This window comes from Wyeomyia smithii, chromosome 3 (genome assembly GCF_029784165.1).
Source record: "Wyeomyia smithii strain HCP4-BCI-WySm-NY-G18 chromosome 3, ASM2978416v1, whole genome shotgun sequence".
NCBI lineage: Eukaryota > Metazoa > Arthropoda > Insecta > Diptera > Culicidae > Wyeomyia > Wyeomyia smithii.
In genome coordinates, this window is record NC_073696.1 from 176,140,854 (window position 1) to 176,164,631 (window position 23,778).

The 23,778-nt window shown below is 39.1% G+C and overlaps 3 protein-coding genes and 2 long non-coding RNA genes across 11 annotated transcripts; 2 read left to right on the forward strand and 3 right to left on the reverse strand.

Moving 5' to 3' along the window:
- The first annotated feature begins 191 nt into the window (after positions 1-191).
- Positions 192-1,231, forward strand: LOC129732649 (uncharacterized). Its single transcript, XR_008729308.1, has 2 exons — positions 192-335; positions 426-1,231. It is a non-coding gene; the product is annotated as an uncharacterized LOC129732649 (long non-coding RNA).
- LOC129732648 (uncharacterized) lies at positions 1,149-2,157 on the reverse strand. The gene is made up of 2 exons (XR_008729307.1): positions 1,734-2,157; positions 1,149-1,674 (listed from the first exon to the last, which is right to left on the reverse strand). It is a non-coding gene; the product is annotated as an uncharacterized LOC129732648 (long non-coding RNA).
- Positions 2,158-2,299: 142 nt separating this feature from the next.
- On the forward strand, positions 2,300-3,723 carry LOC129732647 (uncharacterized). Of its 2 annotated transcripts, XM_055693700.1 has the most exons (4): positions 2,300-2,485; positions 2,888-2,947; positions 3,005-3,105; positions 3,163-3,723. In XM_055693700.1, the coding sequence occupies exons 1-4, from the start codon at positions 2,400-2,402 to the stop codon at positions 3,666-3,668; spliced, it is 753 nt and encodes a 250-aa protein (XP_055549675.1). In that variant the 5' UTR covers positions 2,300-2,399; the 3' UTR covers positions 3,669-3,723. The 2 variants fall into 2 exon arrangements, with proteins under 2 accessions (XP_055549675.1, XP_055549674.1); XM_055693699.1 differs by having other exon boundaries at positions 2,307-2,485; positions 3,005-3,723.
- Positions 3,535-9,586, reverse strand: LOC129732645 (beta-1,3-glucan-binding protein-like). 2 transcript variants are annotated; one of them, XM_055693698.1, is made up of 3 exons: positions 9,246-9,586; positions 4,617-4,774; positions 3,535-4,554 (listed from the first exon to the last, which is right to left on the reverse strand). In XM_055693698.1, exons 1-3 carry the CDS (start codon positions 9,273-9,275, stop codon positions 3,759-3,761), a joined length of 984 nt encoding a protein of 327 aa, XP_055549673.1. In that variant the 5' UTR covers positions 9,276-9,586; the 3' UTR covers positions 3,535-3,758. The 2 variants fall into 2 exon arrangements, with proteins under 2 accessions (XP_055549673.1, XP_055549672.1); XM_055693697.1 differs by lacking the exon at positions 9,246-9,586 and adding an exon at positions 4,831-5,092.
- Positions 9,587-17,980: 8,394 nt separating this feature from the next.
- On the reverse strand, positions 17,981-21,597 carry LOC129730359 (molybdenum cofactor synthesis protein cinnamon). Of its 5 annotated transcripts, XM_055689642.1 has the most exons (6): positions 21,578-21,597; positions 21,075-21,122; positions 20,100-20,230; positions 18,949-20,042; positions 18,552-18,891; positions 17,981-18,490 (listed from the first exon to the last, which is right to left on the reverse strand). In XM_055689642.1, the coding sequence occupies exons 2-6, from the start codon at positions 21,094-21,096 to the stop codon at positions 18,245-18,247; spliced, it is 1,833 nt and encodes a 610-aa protein (XP_055545617.1). In that variant the 5' UTR covers positions 21,097-21,122; positions 21,578-21,597; the 3' UTR covers positions 17,981-18,244. The 5 variants fall into 5 exon arrangements, with proteins under 5 accessions (XP_055545617.1, XP_055545619.1, XP_055545616.1 ...); XM_055689644.1 differs by lacking the exon at positions 20,100-20,230 and having other exon boundaries at positions 18,949-19,987; positions 21,578-21,587; XM_055689641.1 differs by lacking the exon at positions 21,578-21,597 and having other exon boundaries at positions 21,075-21,219.
- Between the last annotated feature and the right edge of the window lie 2,181 nt (positions 21,598-23,778).

The window sequence follows — 23,778 nt, forward strand, 5'->3', positions numbered from 1 at the left end:
ATTTCCAAAAATGTTCTGAATTCCATACAAAACGCGAAATTTTTCATAACGAGATTTCTAGCGTGAGTTTTCAAATAGGCGTATGTCGCAAAAGTAAACAAATCGAGCTAATGTTCGCATGATTTAGCAAATTTTATTTCACTTGGTGTAAATTGATCATTTGTACCAAAACATATTAATTTATACTTTAAAATTCAAAACAACGCAAACGTCCTATGTCATCTTTTCTCAGTGTGTTCGCATTTGTTCTATACACCCTTTTCTCGGTAAATCGACGCATCTGTCAAAACAAAATAACATCGCGCACACTGCAGATAGGATCGTAGTAAACCGACGTATGTAACAACAATTTAGCAGAAAAAATGTTCTGCAGATAGGTCGTGTTCGTTTTTCGTATACCAGTGTATTTCATGTTTTTTTTAAAGAGATATAATCGAGCTTGAAACGTGAACCATTGAACCTTTTTGTTACGATGGATTCCAGTTGTTGGCATGTTTTGCTACTACGTTGAACTGCAGGCCTCCATTGGGAGAAAGCTTACTATTGAACACAAGTTGATGAAAACTGGGCACTCCCATATGGAGGTTGACACTGTTCATGCGGCGATTGAGAGAGCGAAACGAAGGACGACGGCTAATATTGAAATACCGCATGACTGGGCTTTATTTATTTCTGCGATTACACGGTCTGTACCATTCAAAGTAATTGAACTGCAGCAAAAACACTTCCTTACTTTTAAGCTTCTTTGTGACCGGTACTCTATGCCAAAAAAGACACCGGAAGGAGAAATGGTGAGATTTAAAGACATCATGGTGTTTAGGTACAGCACTGACGCTCCAGGGAAAGTTTCTTACAAATACGACCCAGGGCAAGACTTTTTCGAAACTGTTCATCTTTTACAGCAAACGGCGAAGGTCGAGAATATTACGTTGCATCCCCTGAACACTGAGCCACTGACTTTACCGGATGCCAAACTCAACGACCTTCGGGGTCTTCTGCCATATATATGCAAGCAAGATTATTATAAGACATTCCTGAAAAAATTGGTTCCTACCAAGAGGGGACGTAAAGCTAAGTCAATTAAAGAAGATAATTTCGAAGACGATATGGATGCAGAAGTAGCAGAAGAAGAAATGCCACTAGATTGATTTGCTTACTTTTTTTTCCACTACTTTTTGTTTATTGTTCCATGTTTATTTAAATGTAAAAATAAACTTTTACACAAAAGCTACATTATTCTACAATATTTTTCTTCATGTAGTCCTTCAGGAATGGGGTGAACTGTTTCTCGTCGCCTAATCCAGTCTCTACCAGGCGATGACTCAGCATGATGTCGACACTGGATTCGGTGAAATTTTCGGTGCAGGGGAATTTGCGCCATCCACCTGGACACCTCCAAGGGTGCGCGACACACGCTTCCCGTTAATTCTGTACATCACATCGTCAACCAGCATCAGCTTGTATGTGTTCGAGAGTATCTCATCTCCGATGAAAATATCCTTCCAGATTTTCATTACAGAATGGAAAGAAATATACAGCTAGAATAATAAACACTACGCTACGTCCACTAGAAGATCTCGCCGGGAAATTCGAGAGAGAGCTAAGCATTGCTTTTTATGTGCTACCGAATAACATTCGATCGGTGCTTCAATACGAGTGCTGGTTGTCTAATTCCTAGAAAAATATATCACAGTTCTTGTATCATTCAGAAAAAATGGTAAGAATCAACTTACTTTCAATGCTTTTCCATCCAAACTTGATGGTTATCAAACCGACTCTCTGAAATAAACTGATTAATACTGGTGTATCCGATTTGACGTAAAATAAAAACAATTAGCTCGAGCGACGAATAGTATAGGGCGTATGTAAACAAAGAACTGCCACAACGACGAATCATTAGGGTGTATGTAAAAATTACACGACAAAACGGCGTAAAACATTTTTTTTATCAAATTCGCTAGGAAAATGACAAAAAAAACAGTATGTTGAAACATACAATAAAAACATATTTTTTTCACTGAACTCTTGCTAAAATCAAACCCGATCATAGAGCAAACAATTTTAAATAGCATTTATTCATACAAATAGAAATTTGTTACTCCATTTTCTCAGATTCTTGCTGATGTTACATACGTCTGTTTGAAAACTCACGCTTGATTTGTTTGTGTGCGTGGATAGATAAAAATGTAGCATACCTTGTAGAACTGTCATCATACTTGGACATGCCACCGCGAGAGAATTATCAATAGCTATCGATAACGCTGGAAGCTTAACGATTCTATCGATAGCCGGCAACTATCGATATTATCGATAATTATCGATAGGTTTCCCATCCCTACTCTGGAGTGCGGTGAAAGCGTGAAATTATTTACGGGTGTTGTGAAGGCTTCGTTTTAAACATGGAAAAAACAGCAAAAACTGCTTTAAATAGAAAGCAGATAAAATCAATTCGTAATGTACTGGTTCAGCCATTTAAAAACAAATGGTGAGTGCAATGTATTGTTTCTGGTTGAAGTAAATTTGTATTCTAAAGTAAGACTAACTGTAAACACATCCTAGTCCATTACTCAAACATTCGAAATTATTTTTTGCGCCAACATTAAAGATATTATTCTTATGAAGTACTATCTCAAATGCTTTGCAATGAGTAAACGTCCCATATATGTACATATTGTAAATACTGAACATTGAATCTCCGAGCGGTTTGCCAGAAAAAGATTTTACTTCTTTGGCGCAAACTTAGCTTGCGATTGTTCCGAAATTATCATGTACAAATTATAAATATTTGTATCGGTTTTTAAATCGATCAAGCATTTGATTATGATTTTAGACTAAAATGTGTTAACAGTAGTTGAACAATTCAATCACTAGTTAAATTCTATTGCAGGCCGCTACTACCCGAAACAGAAGCTGCAAATTTCAATATGTTGTTTAAACAAATACCTCAGTAAGTTATTCTTAAAATAAAAACTTTTAGAAGCTTAATAAAGCCACTTTTTCGTAGGAACTTATTAGTCAATGGAATCAACGAGTCTGTTCAATTGATAAATGAAGGCGAAGCATGTTTGCTCTTACTCAATTCCGGTTTTCATCCGCAAATTCTGGGTAAGCAAATTATTCGTATGGCTCTGCGTATTATACCGGATATTAAAATCTTGGTAGTCGAAAAACTCGCAGTGCAAGGATCGCCTCAAAAAATAATTGCCATTCGTAAGAACAGCCGTGATCAAGTTGAACCATCATACCAATTACTCAAGCTGATAACAGAAATTTATAAATCCAATAATTACGAAAACGTTGATAATCGAGCTTCTGTTAATGACGAAAAACAAAAATTGAAAAAGATGAATGCGGACGAACAAATAACTCCAGAAGTTATCACCAAACAGTATCTTACGCGACGTGACACGAAAAAACGTGAGTTTGTTCCACCTGTCTCAGTTTTCGCATCCAGAAACACAGACCTCACCGAGAAAGATGAATGGGATGAATACGTTTCTTTTACTCAACAAAAATATGTCCAGTCGGATAAAATTAAAATACAGAAAAAAAATCCATTTCATCACACAGCTAAAACTAAGAAATCAAGACGAAACGAAGTAACATACGTTCCCTTATCTGTAAATCGTATCCAGGGTAATCCAGAAAGAAAACGTAAAAAAAAGTAAAAAAATTTTTTTTTTTTTTGTACACAGACGTTAAGTACATGTATCAAAATTCAAATTAAGTCGTACGTATTGGCCATACACCACTGACATTTATAATGCCCAAACTCTAACATAGTCGATTTGGAAAGCAGCATCTTTGCCATCATTTTTATCTAAACCCCAGGAGGTAATCCAATCGTTTCTGTTGTTCCAGAAACTTGTCGTTGCAGATCGAACTGGGGATTGATTTGACCATGGTTTGGGGGAAGAATTCATTACATTATCATCCGGAAAGTATCCGTTTGTCCCTCCTATTGCCAAATTCATAATGATGAAAAATTCTTGGTCGAATGGAGCCATTTTAGTACCAGACAACCATGGGTTTCGAGTTCCTGGCGCTCGATCTTCAAAGTTTCCACGATTCCAGAAATTGCCGTCAACTTGCAGCAGAGTTTCGTCGTCAACACTAAAAGACATTATCTCCGGTGTCCATTCTAGTTGGAAACGATGAAATTCTCTATTGAAACCATTTCCTGGCGACGAATTTTTCGATACGGTTGACGTATTATAAGCGTTCGTCCAGGCATTTGGACCGAAGTGCAGTGTTGATAAAACTTGTTCTACTCCAATGTGCGTCCCATCTTTATCATAATACTCAGTATTACATCGGGCTTCCATTAAATCAATTTCGCCAGATGCAGGCCATGTGCCATACTGATTGATACGTGGCATGAGCCAGAGTGCTGGCCACATCCAATCACCGGTGGGCAGTTTGGCTCTTATCTCCAGGTTGCCATATTTAAAATTGAAAGACTCTGCAGAACGGACACGAGCACTTTTGATCGGATTTAAAATATTTTCGGGAGATCCGATCCTCACGCAACCATCCGAGGCTGGGTTTGTGCAACTAAAATAAAATATACGTTGGTAGATTAGTTGGCTTGAATTAGGTTGACTATTTGTTCTTACAAATTGCCAGGGTCACCGCCATGAATGTCTAAAGTTCCACTTCTTAGAAATTCTTCGCCTCCCGGTTCTATTCCCATCAAAGCAGGTTTTATGTAAAATATCCCATCTTCGACGAATGAGTTGTCTCGATGATTAAGATAATACTGAAACTCGCCGTTCTGAAAAAAAACATGATGTTTCTATTCGACTGTAAGCACATAGCAATAATGCTAACCCCACCACCGCCGAGAGTGTGTTCATGTTGCCATTTGTTTAAATCCAAAGTATCGAAATTGTCCTCGAAAATTAATTCTCCAGAGCAAAACCATTTCTTTTTGATTAGTAACCCACTGGCAGTTGTAACCGATGACCGTTTACAACCGTTTTTAAATGGGAAATGAGAACTGGCCGTTTCAAACCCAGCCGTGATATGAAAAATCAATAATGCTAACAAAATTACAAGTGTCGACATTGTAATCTATCGGAGGTGCAGAGAAGTACTGCCGCAAGTGTCACGAAAAATCCCGTGAATATTAATATAAACGTACAGGCTAACGATCAGTCACGCCTGTATCTTTAAAATTAAATTAAATTGTCAATCAGATGCATCTTATCTGCTATTAAAATGAATACCGATTGCGAGGAACAATAAAATACGTACAGCCTAGCTAATGATGAAGAATAATCTCGGCGCAAGGCTACAAAATATTTGAATCAGATTGTTTATTCGTCAGCAATTTTGATTCAAAACTAACGAAAATGAGGGGTAATTTCAAAACAGCTTTCACAGAGATTTTCGGAGGAAGAATTTTTCCAGGGTTTATTTGTTTATTTGTAAAAATTACATCAACAGGCCTTGTGGCCCAAATGATTGTACTATGCTAAAAATTACGTGCTAAAGTCAGAAAGCGGGTCTTCAGCATCTCGCGGCTGGTGTCGAAATCGAAGCTTGTAGCGAAACGATTAAAATGGCGCTGGAGACCGGTTATCGTGCTGAAGCTACTGTAGTTCGTTCGCCTATTCTGAACGTGAAGGAAGAGGCTATTTCGCAACATGCGTGGTCTAACGTAAATATTTAGTTGCTCGAGAATTGCCGGACAGTCTATTCGTGAGGTAAGCACGTCCGCGACGAATATTGCCCTGGATATGTCCCGACGGATTTGCAGTGTATCCAAGTCGATGAGTCTGCATCGCTGTTCGTAGCTAGGTAGTCGAAAAGGGTCGTTCCACGGAAGTCTTCTGAGCGCAAAGCGAACAAATCTTCGTTGCACTGACTCGATTCTGTTTACTCCATTCAGGTAGTAGGGATTCCACACTGAAGCGCAGTTTTCCAAGTTGGAGCGCACCAAAGCGCAATACAGTGCCTTCAGGCAATAGATGTCGTTGAAGTTTTTGGCGATACGCATAATAAATCCCAAGTTTCTGCTAGCCTTGTCAATGATGAATGTCATATGTTGTTTGAAGCTTAGCTTTGAGTCAAGCAATACTCCCAAATCTTTCACACAGTTTGTGCGTCGCAGAGGTGTATTTGACAAATTGTAGTTGAAATTCAGTGGACTACGCTTTCTGGAGAATGTTATTATCTCGCATTTCAGCGTTCAATTGCATGCGGTTGTCCGCGCACCATTCTGCAAAAACCCTTAACTGGTTCTGGAGCGCTGCGGCATCTGACGGAGTTTTTACCTTGGCAAACAGTTTAAGGTCGTCAGCGAATGACAGCCGAGGGCCTTGAAGTCGAAAATTGACGTCGTTTAAGTAAATCAGGAATATCAAAGGCCCGAGATGACTGACTTGCGGAATGCCTGAGTGAGCGGAAAAAGATGTCGAAAAAACTCCATTAATGTTCACAACTAAACGCCGGTCAGACAAATACGACTGAAACCAGTGAAGCAGTGGGCCTTCGATGCCAAGCTTTGCCAGTTTAGCCACGGCGATTCGGTGGTTCAGTTTGTCGAAAGCGGCGGATAGGTCCGTGTAGATGACGTCCGTCTGAGACTGGTCGTCAAAGCTGTCCATTACGTAGGATGTGAGCGTCAGGAGATTTGTGGCCGTTGATCGCTTAGGCATGAACCCGTGTTGTTCGTCGACGATGTACTGCTTGAAGAACGAGAAAGTAGGTTCAAACACAACGAGCTCGAAGAGTTTCGATATGGAGCAAAGTGCGGAGATTCCACGGTAGTTGTCGATGTTACTTTTATGGCCTTTCTTGTGCACTGGAAACATGTACGCAGATTTCCAGACCGAGGGAAAGACGCCAGTGCGAATTGATTGAGCGAATAGACGACTCATCGGGGAAGCCAGACTACCAATGCATTTTTTAAGGAAAACGGATGGAATGCCGTCTGGTCCAGCAGACATGAAAGACTTGAGTTTCGAGGCGGCCAATGTTACCGCGCTATCGTCAATGGAGAGGTTAGTCAGTGCACGGCCAAGAAAGGGGACACGTTCTGTACAGGTCCTAATTTCATCCGTCGTTAACCGTTCGTTCACAAATACTCTAGAAAATTTTCGCGAAAACAAATGGCAGATTTGCTCGACAGAGTTCGCAGTGACACCGTCTAAGTGCATACTCGAAGGAAGGCCATCATCTTTACGCTGTTCGCTAACATATTTCCAAAACGATTTGGGGTTGCGTTTGAGCCTACGCTCGACATTACGAAGGAAGCTTCGAAAACAGTAGCGACTTAATTGTTTGTAGCGGGTATTAATCGATAAGTAGTGGTTCCGTAGAGGTAGTGTTCTGTATCTAGAGAACCTTCTCAGGGCTGCTTTTCTCTCCGATTTAAGGCGTCGTAATGTGGGGTTCAACCAGGGCAATTTCTGTTGGTTTTTGGGACGTGTCGATCTATGGCGTAATTTAAAATATGGGAGAGAGTTGAGGCGGCAGTATCTATGTCGTTCGTGTCCAAGACAGCATCCCATTTCAGCTAGTAATGCGTTAATACTATCAAAATCGGCGCGGACAAAATCGTAATAAACGGTTGTCGGTGCCGAAATCGTGTTGTGAGAGACTCTCTGATGGACTGCCATAAGCAGGGCCGGGTGATGAGGAACGTGTTTAACGAGTGGACAAGGAGCCAGCTTCACTTCTGGGGCTTGGCAGCGTACAGTAGCGAAACAGAGACCCAAAAAACTTCCGTTTTCATTGGTTATTTTATTGCACTGTTGGAGAGTGGCAGTGCTGTAGCAATCTGGCAGTTCGCTGGAGGTTGGTGACAACGTAGACGAGCCGGGATCAACGTACATGAAGCCATTACCTCTTTCTCGCCAAATAATGCCGGGCAAATTGAAATCACCCAAAACAACCACATCATCGACAGCGGACGTCATCGAAATGATGGTATTAATCGAAGACATATGTACGCGAATCAGATCTAAATCACGAGTCCGATCGGGAGGGATGTAGATGGCACACAAGTATAATGTGCGATCCGAGAGTTTGATTGTCACCCACACCTGCTCAGCAGTCGACCACTCGTCGCGCTCGAGGACTAAGTTGGCGGTGAACTGCGATCAAAACTCCACCACCTGAAGTTTTACGGCTATTTCTTGAGCTCCGGTCACAACGGAAGACTTCATAGTTGGGCCCGAAGATTTGCCGCGAAGGTGAACGATTGTCGAGCCAGGATTCGGTCAGTACAATGATATCGTATGGACTATCAGCACAAGCCAGTAGGTAGTCGGAGACGCTGGCGTTGATACCACCCACGTTTTGGTAGTAAAGGTGGATATTTGTCATCGGATTGGTCGACGGACTGAAAGCGGGTAGCGGATCAATGGGAGGTCTGGAATTAGCGTTTTCGCACTTGCCTGTTCTGGGGTTTTGGATGCCTCGTCCCTCGCATCCGCACGCAGGACCGGGACGGCTGGTGATCACTGGCTGGATTGGCTCGACTGCGGCGGGGAGGTTAGAGGCATCCATAATGCCAACATCGATGCGTCCCGGTGTAATGTTACGTGTTATGTCAGTTGGAGAAGGTCTCGGTCTTGTCCTAATAGTACTGTCATGCTGGTGGGAGTCGGAAAATTGGTCGTCTCGAAGCGGTGGGTCGGCAGTCGGTCGGCTAGAAGCACGGAGCACATCAGCATTTGAATGATTGTGGACAGATTTATACTTGCCGCAGAAAGCAGTCTGGAAGTTCCGTTCCCCTAGCCCGCAAGCAGGACCAGGACGACTGATGAACGCTGGCGGGAAATGCTCGACTGCGGCGGTGGGGTCAGGAACTTCCATGATGCTGTTAACGTTGCGTCCCGGTGATGATGGAGCGTGATTGATCAAAGATCCACTGTTGCGGAGTTTCCGATAAACCAGCATCTGACGCAGTTGCACCAAAAGGGGCGGGTGCAACTTGTGCTGCTGAGGTAGCAGATGCGGTTCCAGTAGCAATGTTGTCGTTAGGAACAGTCACCGGAGTGGCTGAAAAAACGGAAGCGGTGGGAGGTAACCAAACAGTAGAATTGGCTCGGGTGTCGGAGAATTCTCTAAAAACTTGGCAACCCTGTTTGCTTGCTATCGTGATTGATTTTTATCTCTGCGTATTTTGAAGTTTTTTTCCAATGTTATATTGGTCGAATTGATTCAATTGTTTAGTAAATCGATATTTAAGTTACCGGACCGCTTAAAAATAGTGTTTGGTTGTGAAATCTCACCCGGATCACTGTCAAACCGACAATTTTCATTCTGCCTAGGCAGCACCGCGTCGTTCATCACATACAGTACAAAATGGCTAAGAACTGTGGTAAATGTGTAAAAGCAATTCGCGGCATCGAATTTGCAAAGTGTGGTGGCTTCTGCGACAATATATTCCACTTCACTTGTTGCGGAACAACTCGCCCTGTTTACGAAACCATCTCCTCTAACTCTTTCTGGCTTTGTGATGAGTGTCGCCCTACCGTAAACAATCGTTGTTTAAAAGAACTGTGCGATAACGTTCCTATTGTGCTATCGCTCAAGCTTGAGCTGGAAGAATTAAAAGTACGAATAACAACGCTGACCAGTGCAATTGATGCTAGTGTCGCCAGCACTACAGCCAGTTTGCGTCAGTTTGAGGAAAAGCTGGCCGAGTGTAAGCCCGTTAGCTCCACCAATTTGAATGACAAACCGGGAGCTACTCCGCGCGGTATGCAGAACTGGCCTACAATAAGTCGCCAAGTGACTAAAAGACGCCGTGAAGAGCAATATGCTACTAACCGGGACGCTATTGTTGGAACGAACTCCAGCCTGCTAACATCAATAGCTACTGTTCCTGCCGCTGAGAAAAAATTCTGGATTTATATATCCAGAATTCACCCAGATGTTTCGTGTGAAAATATTCATGAAATGGTCAAAGAGTGTCTGCAATGCGATGAGCCAGCTGATGTGGTGAAATTGGTTAAGAAGGATGTGGATACAAAAACACTCCGTTTTGTTTCATTTAAAATAGGCATTGATCCAAAACACAAGACAACTGCCCTTTCACCAAGCACTTGGCCCGCCGGAATATTGTTTAGAGAGTTTATTGAAAATGGACCAAAAAACGGCCGAGATCTGGCGCCTGCAACGCCTCTGACTATAACACCTGTTTGCCAATAACTGTGATGCATCCTACGGGGGACCAAGGGGGCCAACGGGCCCCCTCTCCGGTTAAGTATATGTATAATATTTGCTTGCAAAAATCTCAGGGAATGTGCGTTTTTTCTAGCCAACCCGAGCTAACAGCTGCCGCTCAAAAATGCTACATTGATGAACTTGAAAGGAGCGATAAACAAAGGACTGAAGGCGCTGTTCAAGCTGCTGACACTGAAGATTTAATGAACAACCAACGTGAAGTCGACAGTTTAAGAATGGCGCGCCGCTGGATGCTGATTTATGCGACAACCTCAATTTCTTCTACCAGAATGTGAGAGGGCTACGCACGAAAATCGACGAGCTGTTTGTTGCCACTTTGGATGCTGATTATGACGTCATCGTTTTCACCGAAACCTGGCTGAACGATCAAATTTGCTCCACTCAGCTGTTAGGACCAATGTACACAGTTTACCGCAATGACCGTGACGTAGCACGTACAGGTAAATCCCGCGGCGGCGGTGTCCTCGTTGCAGTATCTAATAGGTTACAGTCTAAACAAAGACCTAGTATTAGATTTGATATAGAACAGTTATGGGTAGACGTTCGCATACATGACACTAACATTTGTGTCGGTGTTGTATATATCCCGCCTGATACCGCCGATAACATTTCTGTCATTCAGAATCATATCGACTCGGTGCCTCCTATTACGAACTCTCTTCAATCGAACACAACTCACTTGCTTTTCGGGGATTACAATCAGCCTGGCCTTGCTTGGAAAGCCAGCCGCTCTGGTAGCGTTTTTGCTGATCCTTCGGATTCAAGTTTCAGTAGTTCAAGTATTGCGTTGTTGGATGGAATGTCTTTACATAACATGACTCAATTAAGCACAGTGAAGAACAGTCGAAATCGGACTCTTGACCTCGTATTCGTCAATGACGAATCCGCACCAAACTGTACCATCATCGAAGCATGCGATTCGTTAGTTGGTATCGACCTCCATCATCCACCACTGTCTGTATCATTGGCTTGCCCTCAGCTAGTTCGGTTCAAAGAATTGTCTGAAACTGCGCAACTTAACTTCAGTAAAACTGATTTCGAAGGTCTCCAGAGGGCTCTACTCGCAATTAATTGGGAAAATTTGCTGAGTCGCGGAACTGATATTGATAGTGTAGTAGAAATATTCTCACACACACTGAAACTGCAATTTAGCAACTTTGTTCCGTTGTTTCGCACACGGCCGAAACCTGTATGGTCCAATCGACGACTTCGAGAGTTAAGACGACAAAGAGCAGCTGCACTTCGCAACTACGTTAGACGACGAAACGCTATGACTAAGCTATCCTTCACTACTGCTAGCAAACAGTATAAAATTTACAACCGTTTTCTTTACTCTCAACACGTGTTACGCACCCAATCACAACTCAAACGAAATCCAAAACGTTTTTGGTCATTTGTTAACAGTAAGCGGAAAGAAAGTGGACTCCCCAACAGCATGTTTCTTGGAAATGACAGTGCGGAATCACTTGACGGTATTGGCTCTTTATTCAAGAAACATTTCTCGAGCGTATTTAGTTCGACTTCTGCAAATACGTCTCAAATACAGAGCGCCCTTCGCGACGTTCCTCATAACGTAGTAAATCTGAGTAATTTAAGTTTTACTAACGAAGATGTTCTCAAAGCCACAGAAAAACTGAAACATTCTTCTTCAGCTGGGCCTAACGGTATTCCAGCCATTGTTTTGAAAAGAATGATTTTTAATAAATCGTTTTTACAAGGGGTATTTCCTAATTGCTGGAAAAAGTCGGCTATGTTTCCAGCCTACAAAAAAGGCAACAAACACGATGTGGTGAACTACAGGGAAATAACGTCTCTAACCGCTGGATCAAAATTATTTGAGATTTTAGTCGGCAACGTTTTATTCCGTGAATTCAAGCCATACATTTCAACAGTCCAACATGGCTTCTACCCCGGTAGATCGACCACGACTAACTTACTGGAGTTTACGTCGCACTGTATCAAAAACATAGAGAACGGGATGCAAGTGGATACCATCTATACAGATCTAAAGGCAGCGTTTGACCTTGTTGATCACAACATTCTGTTGGCTAAAATCGAACGCCTTGGTGCATCACACCATTTTACTAAGTGGTTAAAATCGTACCTCGTAGATCGCACACTGTACATTAAATTAGGCAACACCGAGTCAGATAGCTTCGTTAACCTGTCGGGTGTCCCTCAAGGGAGCAACCTTGGACCATTGCTTTTCAATCTTTTTTTCAACGATGTTTGTTACGTCATTCCACATGGCTGTAAATTAATTTATGCTGATGATCTAAAACTGTTTCGCATCATTCGATCTATAGCTGACTGCAAAGAATTGCAAAAATATCTTGATGCATTCGTTGATTGGTGTAACCGTAATTTTCTGACAATCAGTGTTTCTAAATGCTCCGTAATTTCTTTCACACGAAAATATAAACCACTACCTTGGAACTATAGTATATGTGGAGAAACCCTCGAGAGAGTATCGGTAATGAAAGATTTAGGTGTACTGCTTGACTCCCAGCTGTCCTTCAAGCACCACTATTCTCATATCATTGCACAAGCAAACAGAAATCTCGGCTTCATGATGAGAATCGCCAAAGAGTTTACTGATCCGTTTTGTCTGCTATCGCTATACGTCTCACTAGTTCGCTCTATTTTGGAAACATCTGCTATCATATGGAGCCCTTACATTGACATCTGGGCCAACCGGATTGAATCAGTACAGGTCAGGTTTCTGCGTTACGCTCTAAGATCACTTCCATGGCGTCATCCTGCCCAAATACCACCATATGCTAACCGATGCTGTCTACTTGGCATTGACACACTAGCAAAAAGAAGAGACGTGTCCAGGGCTGTATTCGTGGGAAAACTACTAAGTGGCGAAATTGACGCTCCAAACATTTTGGCTCAAATCAACGTGAATGTTCCCTATAACTTTCTGCGTCTCCCATTTCATCGTACAGAATATGGCCAAAACGAACCCATCAGGGCGATATGTGACGTCTTCAACAATGTATTTTACTTATTTGACTTCAACGTTTCTAGTATTACTTTTAAAAATAGACTCAAGCGAATGTTGTAATTTGTTAGCCTTAGGGTAAATTTGTTTCTTAGCTAGTTAAGTGATTTCATGTGTCATATTTTACAATAGTATATTTATTTGTTGTTAGACTTAGTTTCAAAAATGTTAATGTTCAATCAAAAGATGGTGGGGTTTTTACGCGCATTTGAGCTTTTCTTAAGGAATTTCTCGAATGGGCTTTTCCCCACCCAACCCACTTCATTAAGACCAAAAAGGTCAGATGATATGAATAAATAAATACAAATACAAATAAAAACAATCCCCAGTGACCATGTACCGGGTCTCAAAGCAGTGGCTTTATGTTCCGGAGGGACGCCGACCTTGAACGAGACAAAGTTAAGAAGGACTGAAGGTCGGTACCTTTTTTCACCAGAGGGACGACTTTAATTGCGTCTTGTGTCTCTAAACCATCTCTGACCAGTTTTTCAACGACATCAATTGTCACGGTGGGATGAAAACGTGAAAGGTACACCCAAAACAAATTAGGTGGAGTTTGAGCCACAAGCCTCTCTTGATTTTCGACGTGTCTGGTACCAACCGCAGGTTCGTTTGGAGACTCTGGCTCGCCACGACGACGCTTAGCAGGACGGTCTCGATTTGGTATTCGTACCGGGGTAGCTGAGTTTACCTTATCGGCAAGTTTAGCTACATGTTGGTTGTTCTTAGCGATTTCATCTTTAAGCTCCGAGAAACTGTGCAATTGATCGCCGAGGACTGAGGCAACCACACTCCCGAAGGAAGAAACAACATTTTTAAATCGGGTGTATTTCATCAATTTTACACACTCATCGCACATCCAAAACAGGTTGTGTTTTTCACGGACGACCCAAATGAACGGCACGTTAAGACCAGCACAGCGGATGTGGCAGATTTGATCGCAAAAACCCATGCATTTCAACAGTTCATCTTCCTTCTTAACAGATTTGGCACAACGGTCACAGGCAGCCAAATCAGTCATAATGACCCGATAAATGAGTAAAGATAGATTGGCGTGTAGATGATGAAACAAACTGGAACTCGTGTGATGATGCTCTTAATCCGGATAAACAAATACAAAGGCGAGTGGCTTAAGAATAGAGCCGAATAGGTAAACAAACTATCTGAGCGGGAAAACTTTGCAAGTTAAATGACTAAAATCACTACACTGCGGAGCGGTAAATGAGTTCACTGATATTGGGTGGTATAAAAGATGTTCAAGAGCTTAGCACGGATAACGGTAACAGAAAAAAAAACACAAACAACGTAAAAAATATGAAAAAACTTCACAAGCTATTAAAACACGTCATGCACCATTGAATAAACGGAACAAAAAAAAGGGTCTTTGTAGTGTTATTATTCTAGGCTTTTTTAACATTGTTATTCTGAGATCGTCCAATAAAAATTTGAGAAATAGTTGACTCTATTTTCCTAATTCATTAGTGACCACCCTGAGAATTTATGTTGCTCACGACTAAGCGACAATTACAGACAAAATTCAGCATGTATATCAATATGGTAAATTTACATGAACTTTAGGATGACCCTCAACGAAAAAAAAAACATCTCCGAAGCAAAAATATCACAGATACAAATGGAGTAAAAAGTAAAAAAAAAAGTTAGACGTGCTATAGAAACTGTACATAAAATTATTTTGTTCCCCGTTATTTTAAAATACACCACAAAAACGCGGGTTCTTCAGAGAAACACATTCTCTGCAAAAAATGAATTCTGTGTATTTGCCGTTCTTCGATTACACTTCATTACTCACACTAATCAACACATTTCATGAAAAAGAAGCTGCTTTTTTGTTTTGATCAGTACCTACATTACATGGGTTGATAGCAGAATGCTACCAAATAAATTCATTGTCTCATTTTTGATTTTATTATCCGGAAACATTGAAGGTATGTTTTTTCACTAAACTTTGTTTTTTTTTTCTGGAGCACATTATTTATTTTGACTTCACTTCACAGCAATCGAAAATGGTAACGCAATTACAGTATGCTTTTTTAGTAATTGGGCAATCGTCAGACCGGGAATCGGGGAATATTCCCTTGATGATATACCAGAGGGAATGTGCTCGCACGTGGTATATGCTTTCGTTTGGTTTTCTGACAAATCGCCGAACAAAATAACAGATATGAAACCAGAGGTTGGTACTGAGTTGATCCAAAACTCTAGTAATTTAGTCAACTAAAATCTTTTATTGAGTGCTGTGGGATGAATCCTAATCGAGATTCGAATTCAATTAAGTCTTACCTGAAGTTATTAGAATAGCATTTCTGATAAGAATGAGTCGGATTATAATATAGAAGGTGCTAGCTATTAGGTGATACTATAAAGTAAAAAAATATGGAATATCGTCTTGGATCAACAAAGGATGCCCATCTGGAAAACTTGTACTTGGAATTGCTGCTTTTGGACGAACGTATACATTACAAAGTCCTACAATCAATGGACTGGGTGCACCAAATAAAGGAGCTGGTGAGATGGGAGAGTTCACGAAATCGGAGGGATATGTGTCATATTACGAGGTAAGGTTATAAAATGACAAGTGGAAATGTCGATGGTACATTTTTTTGCAGATCTGTAAACGTATTCAAAACGGTTGGGAGGTACGGCGAGATACTATAGGCATGGTTCCTTATATTACTCATAACGACCAATGGATAGGTTATGACGACGTTGAATCTCTAGAAGAAAAAGTTAAATTAGTTAGACAACAAGGACTTGCCGGAGCAATGATTTATGCATTAGACATGGACGATTTTCGGGGAACTTGTGGAAAACAGTACCCTATAACCAAATTTATTGCCGATGAAATGAAAAAAACTCCTTCACCAACCGGTTACGAGATAATATTTGGAATCGACAGAGTAAGCTTTTAGAATACTAGTTCATGTGTCAATACAACACATGTAAAGCTATAGTGGCTGGGATTGAAAACGATAATTTTCTTACGAATTTTGAATATATTTCTCTTTAGTATGACACTTTCTACTAGCTCTCAATATTTTCTCAAGTGCATAATGTATTGTTAGTAGGGGAACAAGGGGCAAGATCGCCATACGGGGCAGAATGGGCATATGTTGTTTCTAGGTTTCTGGCAGTAATTTTGGAACTGTTATAAATTTGAATCATTAACATTAATCTGAAGATGTAATTTTATTCAAAATAACTGGAAAAAACAAATTCGCTGCTACACAATAAACAATTGTATCATTCATGCACGTCTTGCGTATAATATTATAGCTCACAAGCGCGAAAAATAAGGGATTTTGCATGCGTATATGTCGTTTCGGGCTCGAAAGTTTATTTTCGGTAATCGCTATTGATATTCAAACATTAAATTTAAATTTTGTCATGTTTTATTATTTCTTCATCCGCACAGTAGTGTTTTATGGACCAAAACCTTATTTTTATATGCGGGAAAATTCATAGATAATTTTCAAATTGAAAAAGGCTAAACAATTATGCTTTTTCGGAGTATAAATAATGAAACAGGAAAGGAAAACTTTGTTTCGGTACCTACGATTGTACGTTACATTGATACATTGCTTAATGTTTGCTTGAAATCGAAAAATATGAACATGCCCATTATGCCCCATAGGTATGCCCAAACTACCCCGTACCGCGACCAGCCTCATACTTTTTAGTGGCTTAGGAAATTATTTATAAATATTTAAATAACCTTTTTCTTTAGTTTCCAATGTAGCAACTCTTGAGTATTATTCTTACTCTATGTAGTAAAATTGTATTCAGTAGCTTTTTGCTCACTTTGCCCTAACAATTTGATAAGAAGCTTAAGGTGCTCATCTTGCCCCTTGTCCCCCTAATCACCATGTGTACTTGCAATGTTCTCCAAATAGCTTCGACAAAAAGATATGCATCAAATTCCTTTGAAAGGTACGAAAGCGGGCATCACAGATTTCAGGTTCTTCCAGTTTATACTGGATTTTACAAATAGGTAAAATGTGCATTGCACAACAGAGAACAGCCATTCATGTTCATGTTTGCTGTCGAAGATCAATCTCTGCAATTTTGCCAATTGCACGAATGGGCGATGAATTCCGAAATAGGGTGTCCATAAAAAGCCTTCTTTATTCAATATATTTTTTTTTCAAAAAAATCATAAAAAGTTAGATACTTGATTTTATCGAAAATTTGAAATTTATTTAAAATTCCTTCATCATTGATAAGAACTTTGCAAAAGAAAGATCGCTGGAAAAAAATTAGGTAAAATAATGTTTCGCATAACGTTATTTTTCTAATGTGTAGTTGAAACTCCGGAGAAAATCATATTCTGTATTACGCTCGATCGCAACACTTTTCGTCTATTTCTAACATTGTTCATCTTGTTTTTATTTATATAGCTTGTTTGGTACCCTTGTTTAATGTTAAAATGGTTCGTTTGGCTTCAAACCTAAAAACTACTTCCGACTTTTCGAACAATTCCACACTGCTTTCTATTGACCTTTTTTCGTTTTCTTTAATATCGTCATTCAAAACATCATTACTGTATTTTTCTAAATCAGCAGTTCATGAGTAATCACGAGAATTGCCAAGTTTAAATTATATATAATTTGAACTTTTCAGAAATCTTCAACATCTCATATTGATTTCTAGCTGAAATCAGCAAATCTTCTCAAATCAAATCACATTTCACGCTCATATCTACTCAAATACAAAATGTCATAGAGTGTATGTAGCAAATAACATAACAATCAATTAAAATTGTCGCAAAACATCATTTTATTAATATCATTTGCAAATAAACGATAGCTCAAGAATCATTTCATCAAAAAATCTCAAATTTTCAGATGTTGTTCCTAACAATTTGTAAACGTGTAATGTATAAGCAAAATGATCGCAATAACGTTTCAAGAAGTTTTTCATATCTCTTTTACGAACCTCCTTGTAATAAAGCTACGTCAATTCTAAACTATTTGCCTAAGATAGCTGCTACGAGTGAGCGTCGATTACCACTAAGTGCTAACCGTACGCGGAAATGAAATCTGCTCTTAGAACTGAGGCTGTGAATGTTTCTCCTTTCTTTACTGTTGATTTCGTATCAGAACGTGCTGGTAAGTGCAGAAGGACATCAGCATCTACTATACTTTTCAATCGACTGCTAACCTGACGTCCAGTGATTTTAGCGAAAAGTTTTGCACCTCGAGAGATAACACTGGCTCTCACGTACTCGGGTCGATCATCCAGTTCATATTTATCGGTGAGTAGCTAAAAATATATGAATATCATTTAAATATGTGAATGAATGTTGAGTTTTTCATTATATTACTTCAACCGTAATACGTGGCAGATAGCATTTAGCGGAATTGCAAGGTGTGTCGTTTATGGTGGCTAGATATTTTTTCATTGCAGGCAATGCAAACAAATGGAACGTTACAAAGGCTGATACAGGATTTCCTGGCAAACCAAAAAACAACGTGCGCTCCTTTGCAGCAAATGTAAATGGTTTCCCTGGTTTCATATTTACACGACCAAATTTCAAATCAAAACCCAAATCTTGCAACACAGGCTTAACAAAATCTTTGTCACCCATTGATACTCCACCGCTACATATGACAACGTGACATGTTTCAATTAAGTTTCCGATTAACTTTCGGAGCGAATCGTAGCTGTAAAAAAAATGAGTTTAATGAAAATGAGCTATGAACTGGGTAAAAGTAACTTACTCATCGCTGGCAACGAACTGTGTTATCGTACATTGATCGTCGTTAAAACCAAACTGCTTCATCAACTGCACTAGCATAGTTGTATTCGAGTCGTATATTTTACCTTCTAATGAGATTTCTTTAGAAACGACTTCATAAGGATGGATAAGCTCGTCACCAGTAGAAACAACAGCAACTTTTAGTTTTTCTATCTTTTCCTGCTCCCCAATGGACGCTAATAAAGACTTCTGCACAGCATTCAGAGGAAATTGGTACTCGAAAACATCTTCTGCCATTCGTAGGTCGCTACCAATTGGACGAATATCAAGACCGGGACTCGGTTCTGAAATAACTTCAATAATTTCCTCAACATCATTGTTCGATGAAACCAGTTTAGTATCCTCGATTTGAATAATTGAATCTGCCTGCTCAGGAACGGGTGCACCGGTGTTTATCTTATAGCATTCATCAATGTTGAAGTTATCGCGAATTATTCCGTGACCTGCTGCCACATAACCAACAACGCGTTTGACTCCGCGACCTCCAACTGATTTTAAAGCATATCCGTCTTTTATCGATGCTCGAAATGGCGGTATGTTCACACGGCTTATTTGTTTCTTTGGAATTGTTTTCGATGAGATACTCGAGTAAATAATTTCGAGCGCTCGCTCAACACTAATTAACGGAAACGGAGAATTTCTGTCATCTCCTCCTGTTCCGGTTTTATGAGGACAAATGTGCGAATGGGACTGTACGTCCCCTGATTGTACCTTGCAATGTATCTCTTTTACCTTAGGAATGTCATCCGTTAGTAGTTGTAGCATATGAGGTATGACATTCACTATTGCTAAAAAACATTCTTCAACGGCCTTTTTACTCCCTGGGAAGTTCACGATGAGCGTGCGATCTCGAATTCCACATACTGCTCTCGAAAGTACAGCGAATTTAGTCTTCTCAAGACTTTTCAAAGTCATCGCCATTGATAATTGCGGCGCATCTTTGGTAATTACCGCTTTTGTCGCCTCGGGGGTTACATCACGAGGAGCGAATCCTGTTCCGCCTGTCGTAAAAATTGCATTAACTTTCAATACATCAGAAGCATAAATGAGCGATTTCTGGAAACTAAATTGAGTAAGACAAAATGAACAGCACCGCTGCGCAATATTTCATACCTCTATGACTTCAACGTCATCGGGAATCACCAAATAATTGACATCTGTGGTGCTTAATTTATCTTTGATCAAACTTACTAAATGAGGTCCACTTATATCGGTTGATGTGCCGTTGGAGCATGTATCACTTACTGCAATAAGTTCGACAGGATCACAATACTCGTTAAAAATTAATCGTTCATTCAAGAAAACATCACTTAATCTTAGAACTTAAACTTAACAACTTAGAACGATTTTTAATTCTTTATCTAATGTTTTAATAGTTTATTTCAAAACAGCGACGAGATATACTGATAGTAATCAGTTACAATTAGTAATCAAAATTACTAATAGTCATCATTAACAACTTGTAGTTCTCTGTCAACTTGTAGTTATAGTTACTCATTATAATAACGAAACGATTAGGTACGGGTGTTGTAAAACTTCGTCTTCGAAAATGATGTTTTTTAATTTGCTATTTTTTTGCGATAGACAACGTTTTACTAGGTAAAAGCCCACCGTTTAGTTATAAATCAGGAATAAATTTTGTTGTTTATTGTATGTTCAATACTTTCTCAGTAATTTATAATTTACACAAAATATTAAGTAATAATTCTGTTGAGTATAAACTTTCTATCTCTTATTGAAAGGAGGAACGTTTATCGCAGCTTAGTTATAACTGCTAAGTCACTATGATACATTAGTTTGCAGTACGCAAAATGTTCTTCCGTTTAGCATTAAAGTAATAATTGGTTTCCTCTCGAATAAGCTGGGTGCTGGGCTTTGTGGTTCAAGTACAAACGAACGCTCAATTACTTTATATGATTTATACTTTCAGGTTTATATTATTCCACAGAGAAATATTGCTAGATACCTATGTCATTAGGTTTTATATTTGAATTTTTGGAAATCTCTTTCTTTTTAGATTGCTGCACACTTAACATAAATCAACATAGCCAAAAATTAATAAGTTGTTGGTTGATTGTTGGTACTAACCTGTGATAACCGAAAAAATCATGCTGAGATTTTGTTACGGCAAAATACGCAGAACCAAAACACCGGTAATCTTAGCTGCCACTTGTACTATGAACAGCGTTGCCAGGTCATTTTTTTAAAAATCTTAGCGAACCTATACATTATAGTGTATAGGCTGACTAAAAAATCTGGAAAAGGCAAAATAAAAATCTGGAAAAAATCTGGCAGTCATATCGTGGGATGAAAGGTTAATTTTTCGGATAAAAGGCTTGGGGTACGCAAAATTTGAGGTGACAAAATTGCAAAATTTCGCGCCAAAATTGAAGTGATGACCTTTTTGCGGAACAGAGAAAATAAAATCTGGATAAAATCTGGATCATCCATGAAAAATCTGGATAATTGGACATCAAAGCTGTTTACCTGGATACATGTTCAAAAATCTGGATAATCCAGCTAAATTTGGATACCTGGCAACGCTGACTATGAAGAAACTGGCACTGACTGATAAGCTGCTGTATGCTGAATAGTCAGCCTATAGGATAGAGTAGCGAACCTATACATTAGAGAAATGACAAGACACTCACCGTTAAGTAGTCAGCCTATAGGATAGAGTATAGAAAGCCTATAGAAAAGAGAGACGCCATGGCACTCACTTCCATTAAGCTCACACCAAAACGGCTGGAAGGCCCTTTCAGTTTCGAAAGTTTTGACGCAAAGTATTGCAATCACGTTGCGATGAAAAAAGGGACTTGCTAGTTAACGTAACAACTTGTATGCAAGTAAAATTATAAAAAAATATGAATTGTAATTTTAATTGAATTATAATGATTTATTCTTTTTCACTCTATTTACAAAAAGATAGGTTAGGTTAGGATGGAAGTTGCAGAGTGATGGGTGTTGCTTTATTTCCAGGATGCAACACAACTCTCTCGTTTTTACCAATGTTGTAATTAGTTATCTCATTTGACTTAATAATTAATAAAATTATATGCATATTTAATCGTTTTGGTAATTTTTAAATTTTACCGACGTTATCGTAATAATTTTACAGTTAAAATCACCGAGTGTTTAGTATATACAAACTAGTTTCGGAATTATTTCATCATTATATTGGTAAAACATTACCGAGCATCTCTCATAGTTTGACAGGTTATCAATTGTTGGTTTTATAAAATCTCGGTATTTTGATGAAAATATAGAGCTGTTAACATCTCGGTAATTTATTTGACCGTACTCGGTGATGATATCTTGATGTGTGTACGTCATATTTGGTCCACGTTAATTTTTAAATTAGCGTTGTTGTTAAGTCTACAGAATCAAAGAATTTTCATAAAAAAATTAAATCCTCAATTTATTATGGTACTTGCTTTGCTTATAAATGAACAGCCAAACGAAGTTACTTTAAGCTGTAATTTTTTCGACAGCGTTTGCTTTTATTGTTGGCGTTCCGAAACAGCTTATTTTAATTATTTAAGCTTATTTTAATACCGTGAATATTTTTCGCTTCAAAAACATAAACATGTTTAGTGATTATATCTTGAATACGAGTTAGTTTCATATCCGCCATATTCCTGTATAACTTGCCTTGTAAGCTTTTGCATTCTTCCGAATTTCGAGTTGATTTTTTCGAAGATCCAAGAAAATCAAGCACCTCACACACATGAAATGAGGCAAAATGAAGAGGATTGAGGTGCACAAAACAAATATTAATTTATAATTATTCCTAGCATACCTTATTGGTTTGGTTTGATGAACTTCTGAAATTCAAAGAACTTAAGTGAACCTAACTTTGAAACACATTGAATGATAACTCGTTCAAAAATGGAATGCGGTGTTTTAGTCTATAGCCAATGCTCACTAGATTTCTAACAAAATTTGAAATCGTTGGAACTGCTCGAAAATTGAAAAATGCGCCTCTAGGGCATTGCTCAATGTTTATCTTCAAAGTGCTCTGGATAAATAATTTAGAAAGCACAATGAATTATATTATAATAATTTAAGTACATTATTATACTAATGGAGAGAATAAAATCGCGCCAGATGGTCTGGAAATTATCTATAACCCGAGTGCATTCACGAAGCTAGTTATCATGAGCTTTTCGATTTAGAATAACTATATAAATTATTCAAAATCATTGGAGTTAAAATATTTTGAAAAATGTCGAATACGAATAGAACTATTAGAAAACTCAAACTTTCATAAAAAATTGCTTTCCATTCGTTAATCCTGTTTATCAAGAGTTGCGTTATGACTAGGCTGACTAGACGTACCATTTTGAACGGGACAGTACCGTTTTTTCGACTATTTTTAACCATCTCGTCTTTTTGCCATTTTGTACCGTTTCCGGATACTCCTTGAAAAAATCTCAAATAGAGCTTTGCATTGAAACACTTCCAAAATGGATAATAAGTTTCCAAGCAGCCAGGATTTTTCTAATACATATTACTGAGTACGTTTTGTGCATTCCTGACAGTACCGCACCACTGGAAGGACATCCGGACCTCTTCTATCGTGAACTGATAAAAAAGTCGTGCTTCAAAGTTGAGACCATGATAACTGTTAGTCAAAATCTCGATCATCATGTGTTTCAGGAACTCATTGCAAAAAAAAAAACACACTCTTCAGGATCGGGCAAGTTCATCAAAGCAATGAATGTATGTTTGTATGCTTTGGTTGACAAAAAATCCAAAAATTATTTCAGCATGTGTTCCGTTTTTTGAACCC